The sequence below is a fragment of the Pteropus alecto genome, unplaced genomic scaffold (assembly GCF_000325575.1).
Source record: "Pteropus alecto unplaced genomic scaffold, ASM32557v1 scaffold71, whole genome shotgun sequence".
Classification (NCBI taxonomy): domain Eukaryota; kingdom Metazoa; phylum Chordata; class Mammalia; order Chiroptera; family Pteropodidae; genus Pteropus; species Pteropus alecto.
In genome coordinates, this window is record NW_006433024.1 from 8,837,143 (window position 1) to 8,856,110 (window position 18,968).

The window sequence follows — 18,968 nt, forward strand, 5'->3', positions numbered from 1 at the left end:
CACCCCTCCGCCCATAGTACATTCACCAACTACGAAAGTATTGCGAGCAACGCTGGGTAGAGTAAGGGGTGGACGCTTTGGGGAAGACAGAGGAAGCCTGAGGTTGGGGGTGCTCGCTGAGAAAGAAGAGAGAAGCGACAGCCACAGAGCCGGGACAAGAAGGGGTTTAGAACGAGCAGAAAGAAGGATGCCTTTTTCCACAGCTCGGGAACTTACTGCTTGGAAACTCCTTGGAAGCGGCGACTGGTTACCATAGCGACCGCGTCCTGGAGGGCGGAGCGGCACTTCCGATGGGTGTCTCGGCCACTACGGCTCGACTAGAAACGTGGTCACATCAGAGCGATGACTTCCGGCGGAAGAAGAAGCAGGTTCCGAATTTTAGCCGATCGCTTTAGAGGAGTGGGCTCCGATGGCTCCATCAAGTTTGGTAAGTTTGGTTTCGAGTGAAGCCAGGAGAGGGTACCCGCCTATGGCTGGGCAATAAAGACGCCTGTGAATTCAGTGGATTCTCAAGTTCCAATCTTGAGGAGGCCCCGGCTTTCTCGTTAAGGTCACAGGTGTGGGCAGAGGTTTCCTGGTTTTAGGGGCTCCTGGTGGGGTTTCTCCTGTAGCCTCCAGAACAGTACTATCCTCCAGTGGACAGTTTCGCGGACACTCTGCGAGGTCTGAGTGCCTCTCCAATGTCAGAGAGACTTGCTTGCTGCTTCCCGGTGTCGAGTGGCTATTTCTCATATTATTCTTTCAAGGTAATCTAGAATTAAAAAGTGAACTGGAAAACTTAAAAGGGAATGCTCCCAATCATTTTAATTCTTTGGCGTTTTGCTTTTCTTTTTTAATCATTCCTTTTGTGAACATTGATTAAGCTCCTTTAGTGTATTTAGCGAGTACTTACTGTGTGCCGCGTTTACCATAAGACTAGCAGAAATACTTTCTTAGAGGGTCATACACCACTCGGGTTCATTATCAAATTCTTCTTTTTTTTTTAATGCTGTTGTATATTCATTCATTTAAGATATAAGCGTATAACGTGAAACATCTAACAGGTTTTCCATACTTGCCTGTACTCTTATACATTGGGGCGTTTTAAATGAAAATATACGCTTCACCAGGTTTGCATTATAATCATGATTTAGTCAACTAAATACCTAAAATTTTAAGAACTTAGAAAAGCAGTACTTATTTCTTAGATACACGCAAACCGATGAGTCTAATGAATTGTCATCAATATTTCTTTTCAGCTGATCTGAATATTCTTGTTCAGTGGATGATGGCATTTGATCAGATTCCAAAAAAGGATTGGTACAGCATTCTGGGAGCAAGCCCATCTGCAAGTATGTCAGACTTAAAACAAAAGTATCAGAAACTCATATTAATGGTAAGTCTATTCTTTCAGATTTTAAATTGAGGGTGGGGAGTAATCAGTGTTTTTATGTGACTGGAAATTTAAGTTTCCATAAAATGGATATATGATATCAAAGCAGGAATCAAGGTATTAATTTGCTTCATCAAAAGTTTCAATCATATCGTAAAAAAAAAGTTGATTTGTGGTTAGATCCCATGATTTGGAACAGGCAATCTGAGTCATGTTGATTGAGTTAGAACCCTGATTCCACCACTAGCTTTGAGAACTTGAACAAGTTACTTTACCATGTGTGTGCCTCAGGGAAGATTAATTGAAATAATCAATGTAAAATGCTTAGAAGTGTGTAATATAATAAGCAACATTAACATCCAGTAGCTGCTAAATACATGTGGCTCTTGAGCACTTAAAATGTGGCTTCGTCCAAATTCACGTATGCTGTAAATGTAAAATACAAATTGGATTTTGAAGACTTAGTACAAAAAATATCAAAAATTTGTTATTTACATATTGAAATGGTAATATTTTAGATATATTGGCTATTTTGCATATTATATACGTGTATACATTTTCATATGTAAGGAAATATATTATCAAATTGATTTCATTTTACTTTTTTAACATTGTATATATGGCTTGCATTGATACTTTGCATTGTATTTTTATTGAATAGTTCCAATTTAGACTATTTATACAGTTTTGTGTGTGAGTTGTGTTTATAAATATATAGTATCTTTCTGAACTATTACATTAATTTTTTCCACCTAATTGTGTGTTTCTTAAGCTAATGCGAATAACTTTATAAGGGCTTCAATTTAACTCAGTTTATAAAGAGTCAAGGACCATTACTTACATAGTGTTGGTTGTTTCTCTAGATCAAATAGATCTATGAGATTTTGCCATAAATTTTAGTATTTATTGTGAGAGATAGTAGATGTTTCACTGTCAAGAATATATTACTATCCCTGCTTTAGGTAATAAGTTGGACTAAATTATGTTAAGGTGTCTTTTGCCTCATAATTTTTAAATTATTTCAGAGTAGAATTAAGCAGACTTTATTGAATAATTTCTTAATACCAAATCATCCTTGTATCTCAATTAACTGGGAGATGAGGCTGGAGTAGACTGGGTCTAGATCATGCAGGACCATGTGGCAATATTGGCAGTGAGAAGCCATTTACACTTAGCGTGATGTCAAACCCAAAGTGAATGAACCATTTTGCAAACCTGATAGCAGGTCAGAAAGTTCCAGTTGCTCTACGTCTTCACCAACATTTAATACTGTTAGTCTCTTTCATTTCACCTGTCGGGGGTTTCTCAGTTTTGCCACCAGTGACATTTTGGGCAGGATAGATAATTCTTTGTTATGTAGGACAGTTCTGTGCATTGTAAGATGTTTAGCAGCATCCTAGATGCCAGTAACAACTAAAAATGTCTCTTGGAGGTCAAATTTGCCAACCCTCCTATCCGATTGAGAACTGCACAATTCTGTTTTTGTAGTGATATCTCATTGTGGTTTTCTTTCGTATTTCTCTGATAACTAGTAATGTTAAGCACTTTTTAATGTAATTCTTAGCCATTCATATAAATTTTTTTTTTTTTATGAAACGTCTTTTTTAAAAAACTAAATATATTCTTGATATGTATATTTTCTCTTAGTGTATGGCTGGCCAGCTCCTTTTCTTAATGATGTTTTCTGATGAGCAGACCTTTTTGTTTTGATAAAATACCATTTATCTGTTTTTTTGTTTTGTGGTTAGTGCTTTCTCTGTCTTCTGTAAAAATGTCATGAAAGTATTTTCCTATGTTGTCTTCTAAAAGTTTATAGTTGGCTTTTACTGTTAGACCTATGATTTTCGTATGTGGTGTGAAATGAGAGATAGTGTTTTTGTTTCTCAAGAAGGATATTCAGTTGTTCATCATTTATTGAAAAGATTTTAATTTCTACATTGGATTGTCTTGGCAGTGTGGGTCTGTTTCTAGACTCTATATTCTATTCAATATCTTTGTCTATCCTTTTATTAATACCTCTGTCTTGATCAGTTTCAAAGTCACATAAAGTTAAGTTCTCTAATTTTATCCTTCTTTTCAAGTTTATTTTGGTTAGTTTAGGTTGCCTTGCATGTCCATAGAATTTTGGAATCAGCTGCAAATTTCTGTTTTTAAAAAATCCTGCTTGAATTTTAACTGTGACTTTATTGAATATATATCCATTTTGGCAGAATGGACATCTTAACTATATCAAGTCTTCTAATTCATGAATATATTGTATCTCTTCCTTACTTAAGTCATCTTTAATTTCTATCAGAAATATTTTAGAACCTTGTATGTAGTATTACACATTTTTATTTAAATTTATTTTTAGTTTCTTGATGTTTTGGGTTCCTTGTAAATGTTTTTTTTTTTTTTTAATTTTATTGCCTAGTTGTTGATTGATAGTATGTAGAATTATATTTTTATATACTGATCTTGGATCCCACAGTGTTGATAAATTTGCTTTTTAGTTGTCTCATAGCTGTTATTGTAGAATTTTTACAACTTTCTACCAACACAATTATGCCATTTGCAAATAAAGGAACCTTTAATTCTTTCTAATAATGTATGCCTTTTATTTCTTGTTCTTGCCTCAACACACTATTTATTTGCTTCTATTACAATGTTCAGTTGAAGTGGTGAGAGCACTTCAAATGATTTTAGGAAGGAAAGTTTTTCAATATTGTACCATTAAACATAATGTTAGATGTATGTTTTTAAGATGCCCTTTATCCAGTTAGGGACATTCTTCCTATTCCTAGCCTGCTAAGAGTGTTATCATGAATGGATATTGAACTTTATTAGATTTTCTTTTTTACTTTTATTGAAGTTTGCATGTATTTCCTTCCCTAATATGTGAATTTTATTGATTTATTTCCTTAATATTAAATCTATTTTGCATTGCTAGGATAAACAAATCTCACTTGTTCATGAAGTATTATGCTTTTCATATATTGCAAGATTCTAATTGCTATTATTTTGTTAAGGATTTTTATGTCTAGTTTCATGATGTATATTGGTATAATTTTCTTTTTTTTTTTATGTCCATGGCTAAATTTAGTATCACAGTTATGCTGTCCTCATAAAATAATTGAATTGGGGAGCGATTCTATTTGCTCTCTTTTCTGAACGAGTTTGTATGAGATTGCCTTTATTTATTTAAATGTTTAGTAGACTTTACTAGAGAAGTCATGTGGGCCTAAAGGTTTTTTTTTTTTTTCTGGGAAATGTTATAATTATTACTTAGAGACTATAAGGCTATTGAAATTTTTCATTTCCTGTTTTGTCAATGCAAGTTTTTAAGAACTTGTCCATTTCCTTTAAGAAGTCAAATTTATTGTCATAATGTTCATGCTATCTCCTCATTATCTTTTAATTGCTATAAGATATGTAATTGTTTTCTGTTTCATTCTTTATATTGGCAATTTGTATTTTCTGTTTTTTTTCCTGAACAGTCTTATTACAGGTTTATCCATTTTATTAATCTTTTCCAAGAATCAACTTTTACTTTGTTGATTTTTTTTTGTATTATTTGTCCATTTTTTCTTCACTTGATTTCTGCTTTTAATTTTATTATATCCTTTTTTTCTACTTATTTGCTTTATGTTTTCTAGCTTATTAATGTAGAAACATACATAACTGACTGTACACCTGTCTTTTTTTCTTACATAGCCATTTAAAGCTGTTAATTTCTCTCTAAGCCAAAAGCAGTGCTTTAGCTGCATCACACAGATTTTGATGTGTATTTTCATTATCATTCAGTTCAAAACATTTTAAAATTTTTCTTATAATAGTTTTCTTAGTCCTATGGGTTACTAGGAAGTACATTGTTTAATTTCTAAATGTTGGAAAACATTCAGATCTTTCTGTAACTGATTTCTAATTTAATTCTATTATGATTAGAAAATGTACTTCGAATGATTTCATTTCTTTCAATTTTATTAAAACTTTTTTTATGGCCCAACATATTTTGGTGAATGTTCCTATACACTTGAAAAACATATACTTAGTTTTCTGTAAACATCTATTAGGTCAAATTGATGTGTCATTCAAATATTCTATAGTCTTACTGATTTTTTTTGTCTATCTGTTTTATCATTTTCTGAGAGAACATTGACTTCTTGAATCATGATTATGGATTTGTCAGTTTTTCTTTTTACTTTTGTTAAATTTTGTTTTATGTATTTGGGATCTTTTTTTATTAGGTGCATATGTATTTAAGATTATGTCTTCATGAATTTAAACCTTTGATCATTATAAAATTCCCTTCTCTATTTCTCATAGTACCCTTCTTGACATCTACTCTGATATTAATATTAATACACCACCCTTCTTATACTATTTGTATGATTTATCTTTTCCCATCTTTTCTCTTTTACTCTGTCTCTTTTATGTTTAAAGTGTGTTTTCTTGTATATAATTGGAGCCTTAAGATAATTGACAAATAATAATGTGGAAGTTTAAGGTGTACAATGTGATGATCGAGACACATATATATTGCAAAATGAATACTACAGTAAGGTTAGTTTGTGTGTGTGTGCGTGCCTGCGTGCGTCAAGAAACTTTAAGATTTATTCTCTTAGCAAGTAGACAATACAATATTGTTAACTATAATCACCATGCTGTGCACGAGATATCCAGAACTTTCTCATAACTTAAAGTTTGTATTCTTTGATCAACATCTCATTTCCCCCATCTTCTAGTTTATTTACATTTGTTGTAATTGTTGGTAATGTTTGGGTTTAAATCTGAAATCTTTTTGTTTTTGGATCTGTCATAATTGTTCTTTGTTCCTCTGTTTTGCCTTTCTTACCATCTTTTGGGCGAATCAAGTATTATTTCAAGATTCAAGCATTCTATTTCCTCTGTCAAATTTTTAGTTACATTGTTCACCATTTCCACTAAATCCCCTAATAAAGTTATTTTAAAGTTTCTGTCTGATAATTTTAACATCTGGGTCTGGTTCTATATCCTTTCTTAATGATGGATCACATTTTCTTGCTTCTTTGAACATTTTATTTTTATCGAATGACAAAAATTATTTGTAAATGAAAAGTAGAGACTGAGTTAAATAATACCTATATTTATAGGAATGGGCGTGCCCCTTTTGTAAGGCAGCTCATGCAGCAAGTTAAGACAATTTTGTTTTCCTTCGAGTTCTTTTTGTTTGTTTTTTCTCCTTTGTTATGGAGGCTCTTTTCATACATTTAGTGGTCCTTGGTTGTCTGTTCATATTTAAGAATGAAATGTTACAAGCTTATTCAGAGGTTCCTATGTACGACTGGGAGCTTTTATCAGGTAGGATCAGTCATTTTATTGGATGACCCCAAATGCACAGCAACCAAATCCATGTATAAGAGAGGAATTCTCAAATCTTCTGCCTGGAAAGATAAGACCTTGGACTTGTACTGCTCCAACGTTCCTTTTTCCTTTTGTTTTCAGTGCACCATTGCATCCTACCTCCTCAACCTGATGTTTCTAAATCTAGTATCTTCTCTAGTCTTTCTCTCCACATGGTAAACTTGTGGTTTTCTGCTGTGGCAGGAGAGAGTAGATGTCTGGCTTTATGATGAAGAGGAGAGTTGGAGGCCTAATTATTTCTTCTAAAGTCTCAGCTAGTCTTCTTGCTATTAGTTCTGCCCCTCAACCACACTCTCAAAGGAACTTAATGTCTCAGTTGCTCAGTTTTTCTGGCCTCTGCATGAATGAGTTCACCTCTTGTCTTTTGCTTCAGGCTTAGGTTTTGGTTTCCACAGGTTGAATGAATTGGTTACCATTTATTGATCAATTTTCTATCTTCTCAAATTTTAGTATCTCTCACCTGCTTTTTCTTATCTCTCCTGTTAGTTCGTTCTTATGCATTTATGCCTTTGCCTTTAAAACTTATTATTATTTTGCTGTTATTTTAGTGGAGTTTTCTGAGGGAACATGGATAATTGTGTGTATGAATTTGCTATTTATTAGAATCCGTGAACTATTCTCATTTCCGTTTTTCAGCCATTTCCCTCTCCTTGACCATATATACCTTTGCATTTGCTGCTATCTCTCCCTGGTGCACTATGTCCCTTCTGCTACCTCACCTGATTAACTCTTACTCATTGTTTCAAAATTATCTTAGTTCTAATTCCTTCCTCCCATGATCCCTGCCATATCCCCCTTCCTTTTAGGTACTCTCCCCCAGTAGATGTGCATTTAGTGTTATTTCTCCAGGACAGGAGAGGTTTAGCTGGCAAGTAAGAAGAATGAGGATAGCTGCAGTGTGATAAAAGGTGGTTTTTTTTTTTTTGGTGTGTGCTTTCTTTTTGGAGGGTAGGAGAGACTAGAGCATGTTTAAATTTTGTAGGAAGTAGCCAAGAGAAAGCATGGGATTGCAGTTATAGGAGAGAGAAAATAACTGCCAGAGGCAGAAGGAGATGGGATCTGAAGCATAGCTAGAAGGGTAAAGAAAAAAGAGACCTGACTCTATTTTACAGGAAAGAAGGAGGAAAGGATGGATACAAGAGCTTGTTCATTTGTCACTTTGGTGGCAGAAAATTGGTGAGCTCTCATTTAGTGGCCTTTTTTTCTCTGAAGAAAAAGACAAAGTTAACTGTTGAGAGAAGATGAGAGGGAGTGGAACAACAAATTATAAGAGAGAGAATTTCAGCTAATATTATTCTGAGAAGGCTCCCTATAGGTAGCTGTGTATGCTTATAGCAGCAAGAAGTCTCAGCCAACAACTAATTGTAGGCAGTTGAAGGCAATCAGAACTATAAAAGCCACCAACCAAAACAATCACCATAGCATTTTGGCTTCTTTTTGCCTGGGTTATAGCATCTTTGGTCCCTATATTATAGCTTAGCACAATAATTTATATTCATAATTACAGCCATGAGTTAAATTACGTTCAATATATTCTGTTGAAGAAGATAAGGAAGTACGTAGTAGTACTTCTATAATTAGTAGCGTTTGTATTGTACTTTTAGTTTGTACTTTACAGTTCACAAATGCTTTCACATCTGATCTGGTTTTATCCTCTCAGCAGTCCTGTAAGGAAGTAATACCATCCCCATGTTTGCAGTTGAGAAAACCAAGGCTTTAGTTACAGCTAAGTGGTTTGTCTGAAACACACAATTAGTAAGGAGTAAAATTTAGGCTTGATCACATCTCATCTGCCTCAGACTTCTGATATCGGACTTGTAATAATTGCCATCCAAAAGGGTTAATAGTTGTTTAAGGCATAATTTTCAGTTTTCTGGATTTCCGTAGAAGACTTCATTCATGTACAATTAATGAAGTATTATAGAAGGTCAGACATAATTACTACTTTCTGTTTTAATTTTGAAGGAATCTAGATTAAATGTGGCTTATGGAGCGAAACTATTTTCCTTATTTTTGTATAAGTTTAGAGTTTCTAATAGAGTTGAGAAAATTATAAGGGAAAATCATTCTATTTATTATGTTTATCAGATTTTTTTTTCAAAAACAGACCTTTAGTTTATAGTCTTGCTTTCCAATTTGAATTACCATATTTTCCTAGTCTGTTTTTCAACAATATCACTGAACAGTTGGAGATAAAATTACATTTGACAAATACCATTCTGTATCTAATTTTGTAAAAAGGCACATTTATTTTGTGTACTTTTCCAAGTTCAGAAGACTTTGAATTTAACACCTCCTACGTAATTAGTTGTTGGGATAAAATATTGCTAAATCATAGGCTGCTAAGTTTACAATACATGTTGATTTAGTAAATACTGTTTCCTTATTTCAGTTTTTGTAAATACAGTACTTATTCAAGGTCCCAATTCTGAAAAAATTCTTATTGACTGATGAGATATTTTAGATTGCTTTAAAGATACATAAAATGTAAAGTGCAGAATTAGCCTGAAAAACATATATTTCACATACCACTACGTCTGTTGCCTTATAATTTATTATATAAAAATAAAGATAATTGACTCAGCATTTCCCAGCAGCATTTTATTAATATGGACTTTACTTAATAAAAGTGCATAGCTCTTCTTTTCTCCTTAGGAATCAATTAAAAAAATTTTTTTTAGTTTCTTAATATAAGTTGAATAATAATCCATTGTTTGGAAATGGTCTAAGGTCAAGAATGATTAGTTATATTATATATATAAAATTGCTATTTACTGAGAAAAAAGCTTCCCCAAAAAAAACCTGTCAGATTTAAAATCAGAGGTCTTTTCCCCTCAATTGATGCTGATAATATTACAGTATGCCTTTCAACTGGAGAATTATTGTGTTCAAAAATTATGTACTGCTGTTACAGTTTGTTCCATAACCTTAAAGAAAATTCACGTAATTTGAGGCAGGAGCTTTTGCAGGATGCTCTTATTCCTAATGTTATAAGGGTATAAAATGCCACTTAATACTTATATGGGCATTCAGAGATTCTCTCAATTACAGGTGGTTATATATAGATTAGGATTAAGCTAGTTATGTAATATATTTTAGCATCTTGAAAAAGAAAGTAGAAAGGGTACCTGTGCTGTATAGTTGGAGGAAAATTACCACATCAGAAAACAAGGAAGTTAAGAACAATTATTTAAGTAGGTCTTTTGACTACATTACAAAGTGAAGTGATCTCGATTATAGGAATGGAATTTAGGCATTAAGAGAAATTTTGTGAAAAAAAATCTGTGAGTAATATAAGTGAAAATCAGAAGGGTATAACTTGTAATGAACAGTGTAATTTTTGTTGCTATAGTTGACATCTAGGCGTCATAGGATACAAGATATTTAGCAATAAATTATTTAGGTATTTCATGGAGACTCCATTATAAACTATATTTTCCTTGATAAAAGTGGTGGGGATAAGACATTGTAAGTGAACATTTAAGTAATAATTTAAGCGAACACTTTTCTAATCACTTTATGTGTACTCATTTAACCCTGTGAGTTGAGCTATCATCATTATCCCTAACATATAGATGAGGAAACTGAGACTCAGAAATTAAGGAAAAAACTGGTTAATGACAAGAAATTGATAAACTGTATAAACTTTGAAAACTGGGTAAATGAAAAAGAGGAGTAACCTTTTCAGTGTTTTTTTTTTCCTTCCCCACTGCATACATGAAACAATAATAGATTTTATTTTTAAAGGAAAGATAGCATTTATGTTAAAGGTGCATATTTAGTGAAGAGTTAAAAATGTGGGCTCTGAAGGTAACTTCCTGGGTTTGAATTCTGACTACCATGTATTAGTTCTGTGACTCTGAGCCAGCTCCATAACTTCGGGCCTTTTTCCTTATCTGCAAAATAGATGTGAATCATTTATTATAGCAAATACTTACTGAATACCTACTACTATGTTCCAGCCCTATTCTAGGCATTTAGTAACTAGATAACTATCTCATAGGGTTGTTTTAAGGATTTAAATGAGTTATGTTCATAATGCAAAATAATTTTAGATGGTAGACAAGTAAACAATTTTTATGTGAACAGTTGAAAAATATTTTATACATACATATATAGCACAGCAGATACTTGGTTTTAGGATGAGGCTAAGTAATAAAATGAGGTAATTTAATGTCTATTTCCAAAAAAAGCAAATAAGAGTATTAGTACTATGAGAATATGGTATAAATCTTGAAGATGGTATAGGATGGACTGAAATTTGGGAATCCTTAGTCTGTACTTCAGACCCATGAGTCACATTTGGGCACAGCAGTGCTTAGCATTTTATTTTTGTTTAACTATGAAAAATATTAAGAAAACAGACACAGGTATGCCTTCAGAAAGCATCCATTTTTGTGCTTGAGGTCAGCACAGTTTTAAATTTTTCTCCATTTGTAGGTGGTAGCAAGACTTCTATCATAGGTCTAATATACTTCGTACATAGTATGGCAATAGTATTGAGCACTGCACTGTTTTGTCATGAATAGATGTAATTGTGTTATGTATATATTTTCTTTAAGAAGGCAGGAGGCCGTGTCATACTTCAAAAAAGTAATATTTAACAAGTGAATAAAGTAAAAGACTTTGTCAGCCCTGGAGTTATTGCTGTCCATTAGGTAATGCTGTAGCATTTGGAAAACCCGTGATTTTCTAAATTGAAAAAAATATATATAAATCTCAAAAGGTAGTTAGCTCGATTAGGTTGATTGTTGACTACATGCATTATGTTTTTGCTGCTTTGTTATTCCTTTACTGTGGACTGTTGAGGTTTATAGAGATGTCGTGTTCCTATGCTGAGTATGTCTACTCGTCTCATTTTGAAATATCCCTCTTTCCTCCTTAGCTGTGTCTGTTCTCTATTATTATTCTCTTTGAACTGTTTCTTATTACTCCTATTGCTTCTTTTCATCAGTAATACTTTTGTCAGTAATTCTCTTGCCTTTTTCTTCTGCTGTGTTTCTTCTTCTTACTTTTTTATTTTTGTCTCCTTTTTCCTATTGTCTCTCCCTGCATCTTTGTCACAAATTGATTTACAAAGGCTATTGCCAATTTGTAGAAATTTTTCTTTCTTCTGATTGATAAACTTCGGGGCTAATATTACCTTCAGTTTTTGATTGTTCTGAATTTTTATTAATGTGCTTGGAGACTTTTTTTTTTTTTGTAAGTAAGTAAAACTGACTCTTGCAAGTATGTGTTAGTATGATGAGCATTATTGCATGTTGTTTCTAAAAAGGCATGTAGTCTGAAGCATGACTTCTCTCTAGGAGTTTATGGTTTAGTAGAGTCAGAAGAGCAAGGAATGCTTAGAAAATTGACAAGAACTGGTATAGTCACCCTCAGTGTACATTGGGGACAAGTAGGAAGATTTATAAGAGCTATAGTAAATTGAGGCTATGAATATTGTAAATCAAATTGTTGAGAGGTTGGAATGTAGGCTGTAACATTTCAACTATTCTATAGGTCTTAAGGAGATACTTAAGCAAGATTAAGTCTATATTTTAGCAAGTAATACTGCTAACTGTAAAAAAAAAAAATGTTGGAGTGGGAAGAAACTTGAGGCAGAGAAAATATTGCATTTACAACAATTAAGCCAAGAGATAACGAGGGCTTGAACCACTGCATTAGTACTGGGAGTAAAATGAAAGAGGGAGATGAAAGAGAATATGGAGGTGGATTCAGTGATGACTTGAATATGTCAGGAAGTGGGGAGTTGCAAATGAATTGTGCTTTTGAGCTTAAGGAATAGGAGGCAGGTTATATTCTCAACTAAGATAAAGAACAGAGGAGGAGGAAATTTTCTGGGGAAAGATGTTTGGTTAATTAAAGAGCAGATTGGGAGTGATGTGTCTATGTTAGAGCCATTTAAAGATTTTCAACTGACAGGTGAGAATGCAGATAGAACTCAAAAGAGGTTGAGGCTAAAAGCCATGCAGTGCCTTCCTGAGATTACCTGGATGCCAAGGAGGTGGGGATATAGTGTGTTATGGCTTCCTAAGACAGAGCCCTGGGGAATGTCTATTCACTAAGAAACTGAAAAGGAATGGCCAGAGATAATAAGAGTCTAACCAGGGGAATGGGATGTTACTAAAGTCAAGGAAAAGAGACAATGTGACTATCAGTTGCAAATATTGTTAGAGGTATCAGGAAGTCTGCTGCCTAAAACAGAGTCCATTGGATGTAGCAACTGAAAACATTGGCAACCCTGGAGAGCTAAGCAACACAGAAATTGGATAGAATTGGTAAGCCCTCTTACAGGACAAATCAAGTACAACTACCGGCAACCCTTGGGATCTGTGATTTGATTAACAGCCTTAGCTGCATGTTTTAAAAAAATTGAAAATTGAGTAAATTAGCTCCATTGTTTAGAAGAATACAGTCTGACCTAGTATAGTAGTAGTAGTAGTAGTAGTAGTAGTAGAAATGAGTAAAAATTACACCAGAAACTTGGTGGAAAGTGTAAAAGAGCACACTGTGGCACTGTGGAAACCTGGGTTCTTACTATGCCTTGTTATTAATAAATGCCATATGCTTCTCCCAGTATACAGGGAATGTGAAAGTAAGTTATTTAAGAAGTTCGCTGTGGAATCTAAAGAACAAACAAAAAACGAACTCATTGTTGTAGAAAGAGAGAGTAGATTGGTGGTTGCCAGAGGTGGGGGCTGGGAATGGGTGAAATGGGTGAAGGTGGTCAAAGGATACAAACTTCTAGTCAGAAGATGAGTAAGTTCTGGGGATGTAATGTACAGCACATGATAGTTAACAATACTGTGTTGTGCACTTGAAAGTTGCTAGGAGAGTAGATCATAAAAGTTCTTACCATATACACACAAAAAAAGGTAACTATGAGGTGACCAATGCTTTAACCTTATTGTGGTTATCATTTCACAGTATGTATACATAAATCATCATGTTGTATACCTTAAACTTATACATTGTTATATGTCAATTATATCTCGATAAAGCTAGGACAAAAAGCTGTTCATCTCTTACCCTCCTCATTTCCACTAAAATTATGCTGAGCCAGCTATGATTTGTCTTAAGTCACAACTTTATGAGACAGTTTCATCTCTAAAAATGAGATGCTTATACCGTGTTACTTTCTAAAGGTAGGTCTAGAATTTGTTTCTTCTATTTTCTTTCCTCATATGATATCTTCATATGTTCATCTAGGTGACTACCCAAGTCTGAATTTTTTTTTCCTACTTTACCATACTGAAAGTAACTTTGCTTTGGTGATCTAAGATTGTTGGGTTGATTCATAGTGCGTACACTCTAGACAGAACAAATAATTTTGAGACAGCTGTGGCAATCTGTCTTGTTTTCCATGTATTTAAGATAAAAAATACTCCCTTCACAGCTTTGCCTAAAATTCTATCACTTTCAATTTAAATTTTAATCTGGGTGTATATAAATGCTTTACAATTTGCTTTTGCAGAAAGTGAAAGAAACATCTCAAAATAACTGTCTAATTATGATTTGACTTGTCTAAACTGAGAAAATCCATGAAAGGGTAATTTAGGGCATTGTCATATTTATCTTAGTCTGGCTTAAAAGAGAATTTCAGAGCCTCCAAGTAGAAGAATTATTGAATATCAGAACATAAAGGAACCTTTATTGCAGAAGACTATTAGATTAAGGAAATAAAATTATCGAACACAGAAAAGTAGAACAAAGATACACACTAAATATTTAAAATCAAATAATATAGTTATAGGCCAAAAATCATTTTTAAAATTTATGTAAAATAAAAATGCTAAACAAAAATCGAAATGGGAAAAGTGAATTTCCTTCTGATTTGGTGTACATTATTTTTAGTTATGCCAAGATACAAAAAAAGCAAATAGACATTTTGCCTAGTGCTTCCCCAAGGAATTAATATCACACTATTGTTAAAGTGTTGGAATTTGCTAGAGTATTATTCCACGTTTTTCTTTTATCTATATAAAATAGCTAGAACTTTCTTATGTTTCTTAGGATATATTTGTGTTTTTTTTTTAAATCAACTTTATTGAAGTATAGTTTATATACAATCAAATGCACCTATTTTAGTCATTTTAATGAGTTTTGATTCAGTATACCTGTATAACCACTGCTATATCACGATACACAACATTTTCATCATCCCCGAAAGTTTCTTTATGTTCTGCCATCTTTTCTAAGCAACCATAGATCTGCTTTCACTGTCTGTACAGATTGCTTTGGTCATCGTGTTAAGCTGTAAAAATTTCTTGATGTTTTATGTGGCCTCTAATGAAGCAAATTAGTTATGATTTTTAAAGAGAAATAAATTTATCCTTTTACCTATTCTTGAAGAGTAAACCTTGTTATATCATATTACATAATATGCCTTCAACAAAAATATTGTACAAGAAGTCTACTTAGCACATTTTGGGTATGTTATAAGTGAATTACTTGGTTTTACATGATTTAAAAATAGTAACTATAATCTTGCAAGGTTTTCATAAAACCATGCCGTCTGAAATATGAAACACCTTTAAAATTTGCCTTAAAGTAAATCATGGATTTTAGCTGATTAATCGCATTTTACTTATTAAGGTTATTTGTTTTGTCTAATTTTTCCTGTATTTTCAAATTAATTTATTCTTAATAACTCTAAGAATTTATAGTCCATATATGCATGCTTGAATTATTTTCTATGTCACAAATAAAATTAATGCTGTTGTGCCCATGTTATCTACTAATTAAAGATCAAATGGAGACTTGACTGGGGGATGAACACAATGCAGTATACAGATGATATAGAATTGTACACTTGAAACCTACATAATCTTATTGACCAATGCCACGCCAATAATTTTAATAAAATTTTTTTTTAAAAGATGAAATAGATTCTTAAACTCAGTAGTGAAAAATAAAACCCCTTCTTAGGCTTTCTGAAAATTTGACTATAAATCGAGCATTGTCCTTGGTACAGTGTGTGGGATAAGATAGCTCAGAAAAGATGTGTCTTTTTTCCAGATGCAACTTAAACCAGCCATTACCTTTGGGCTATCTCAAAATATTAAAAAATATGAAATACAATTCTTAACTATCCCTGAAGGTAATCCAAAATATTTTGTTTGAGAATTATACTTTTTAAATTAGTTAAATGATCTATTTATGAGGATTGAAATGATCTAAGTTTGTTTTCAGTTATTCATCCATTCACTCAACCTTTGTTAGGGTTAGTACTTACTATATTTCTAGGCACTATTCTAGATGCTGCACATATAACAGAGTTTATTGTTAGGGGAAAGACACAGATGTTTAAATTCCAGTATCTAGCATAATAAATGTTATAATATATACAGCATATAAGTTCTAAAATGTGGTTTCATAAGGAAGCCTGTATATAGCATAATATTTAAGAGTCCTCATGTTGTATCACTTTGTGCTGGCTTTGAATCTCACCTGTACCATTTATGATCTGTGTGACCCAGGAGGGTCTTAACCTCTGTGTGACTTAATGTCTCTGAGCCTCTGTTTCCTTACCTGCAAAAATCGAGATAAAGATTTTTTTTTTTATTCTTTTTTCATAAAGATTAAATGAAATAATGCATGTAAAGCATTTGCCTAGTGCCTTGCATGTGGTACTTTATTGCAGTGTATTACAGTCACTAGAAATTATGCATAAAATGCAATTAGAGAGCCATGCAGGACCATATAACAATACAGCATAATTATATCATGCAAAATTCTGTGTTTGGAAAAAAAATAAAGTTAAAAATGATAAAATTATATTTTGGATGTGTGATTCTTATCAGGTTCATTGTTGTTATATAGTATACATTTATATATATATATGTATTGCTGTATAGAGTTGCATTCATGAAACTTCAGATACTATACTTAATGAAAAATTTAATGATTTTCAAGAGTAGTTTTGATTAAATGGCATTTTCACATTGTCTCTGGACCTTAACATCTGTGAAACTCATCCTCCTCTGTAAGTGTTCATTTAGGGATATTGAACACTTTGTGTTGGGAAATTAATGCTGTACTAGATTGCAGGAATGGGAGAGCTAGATTACACAACATATTTCGCCTGTCGTTTGTGAAAGAGAAATACCTGGGTTGCTGTATCGTGAGCCAGTAAGTGTAGAAGCATATCCTGCCCACCCCGGACTTAACTATCATCCTAAGGTCTCTGCACAACTAGGCGTTAGACTCAGTTTCATGTTTTCTATCCCAATAACCTGTTTTTTCTTCCTTTAGTCAATTCTCCCCTAATGTGTATAACTGCCATAAGCCAAATGGATTGTCAAAGTGAAAGTTCATTTTCAGGATACTTTGCAGAGTAGGTGAGATACCCTTGGAGCAAAAGCACTTTCCATTGTTTGTCCTTGACTAACAGTTTTCTCTTCAGTTTTGGCCTGGAATTCTTTACTGTCTTGTCAACTCTTTAATGCTTTCAAGAGTTTTTAAAAAATATTTTATGCAAGTTTTTTAGTTGTTTACAATGGGGAGGTTGGTTTGGATAACCTAGCCCCACCACCATTGAAAGCAAGAAATCCTTCTCTTATTTTTTCCACTCTTTCACAATTCACTGGGAAGAAATCCATGTCCCCTTATAGCTAGTCAAAAAAAAAAAAAAAAAAGTCTCTCTTTAGGTGTTCCATTGATGTATTGTAACTCTGTTATCCCACTGCCCACATCCTGTCTTTACTGTAATTACTTAGGCCAGTGATTTCCGCTCAGCTAGAAGTAAAGTCTTTGAAGGCAGAGATCCTGTCTCAGTTATTTTTTTTGTCCTTGGTAGCACCAACTTGTGTACCAACTTGTGTACTTTATATAATACACTTTCACTACATGCGTTGGTTGAATTGCACTGGATTTTGCTGAAATAGAATAGAAAGGTTAAGATGGGAGTTGGCTTCTGTTATTTTGGCCTCTTTGTGTGGGTTGCAGTACTGTCCTGTTTTATGTTATTCCTTATGGGTTCATTGATGATGTTAGATAGTCCTTGACCCATGTGAACTGATGACAAAATAGAACCACAGCATGTGAAGTGATTTGATCTGTGGCAATCTTTGAGCCCATGTTTTGTCTACACCTGTCCAAGGCTGTCCAGCTGTTATATTTCATTTTCAATAATTCAGCCAAGAGTGTAGAATCTTTTTAGGTTTTCAGTAAAGACATATTTTTGAGAACTTTAAATAGTATTACAGAAGAGAATATTGAGACCATAAAAAATAAATGTATCAGTTAAAGGACAGTATCTAGAAAACAATATAGGGAATATAAGCATATAGTTTTCAGTTTACTAAAGAAGACTGTTCTTAGGATAGAGGAATTCATAGTCATTAAAATTATAAGACAAAAAAGCTTTTTAAAAAGTCTCAGTTGCCCATTTTAATGCATCTTTTAGTTAGAACCTGACTACTTCATAATCACGGTGACAAAATCACAGCATACCATTTTGTAATTTAAAAATTATTTTAAAATAATGTGACAAATTATTCTACAGTCTTGGTATTAATCTTCTAGAAAGTCAGTGTTAAAATGAGCTTCAGGTGGGAAAGTACTCAACTGAAGCAGTTTATTATTACATGATAAGAAAGACGGAAAAAGCTGGTTATTTAATCATGTTTTGTTTGAATCATGATCTCAGATTAAGCATCTTTTTAAATTTATTCTTATAGTGACCTTTTTTCACCTAGAACTCCCTCAAACTCTTAGGACTATCTAGCTGTCTCTGAATGTTCTTGAATGCCATCTTATGCACATACTAGAAGAATGTTCCCATGTGCATCTGTAATAAATTATACATTAGAAGATAACTGCTGGTTTGTCTTGCGTTGAAATGTGTAGAGATGTTAGAAATGTAAAAGTTAAAGCACTCATGGTTTAGATTCCCCTGGAGCAGAGTAAGGTAAATCTTATAAATTAAATTATCATTGAAAGAGTTGTTCCTTTTCCAAGTGAAATAAACTACCACTAATGTCACTTAAAATCTGGGGAGGTTTCTTGATTTTATTTTTCCTCCCTCTTTCGATAAGGTTGTGAAAAGGTAATAGTTATAATGTAATATTATAAGGCCCATGCCTAATATTTTTTAGGCCCTGAGAAAGATTACAAATGGAGGGGTGGTATGTCTGTACCAGGTGCTTAAATACTTAATAGGTATAAATCAAGCTAACATTAACAGAACATACTTAATATTTACTTAAAA

The 18,968-nt window shown here is 33.1% G+C and overlaps 2 protein-coding genes across 4 annotated transcripts in view; one reads left to right on the forward strand and one right to left on the reverse strand.

Moving 5' to 3' along the window:
* The window catches only part of DCDC1 (doublecortin domain containing 1), a 370,803-nt gene extending 370,504 nt beyond the window's left edge, over positions 1-299 (reverse strand). Inside the window, exon 1 of the mRNA XM_025044147.1 lies at positions 217-299. The gene's annotated coding sequence lies outside the window, so the exon portion shown is untranslated. The remainder of the gene's footprint in view (positions 1-216) is intronic.
* An 18-nt stretch (positions 300-317) lies between these two features.
* Positions 318-18,968, forward strand: part of DNAJC24 (DnaJ heat shock protein family (Hsp40) member C24) — a 48,358-nt gene continuing 29,707 nt past the window's right edge. For all 3 annotated transcript variants that reach the window (XM_025044149.1, XM_025044150.1, XM_006907997.3), the window contains exons 1-2: positions 318-427; positions 1,239-1,375. In XM_025044149.1, coding sequence (XP_024899917.1) covers positions 343-427; positions 1,239-1,375 — 222 coding nt within the window. In that variant the 5' untranslated portion in view covers positions 318-342. The remainder of the gene's footprint in view (positions 428-1,238; positions 1,376-18,968) is intronic.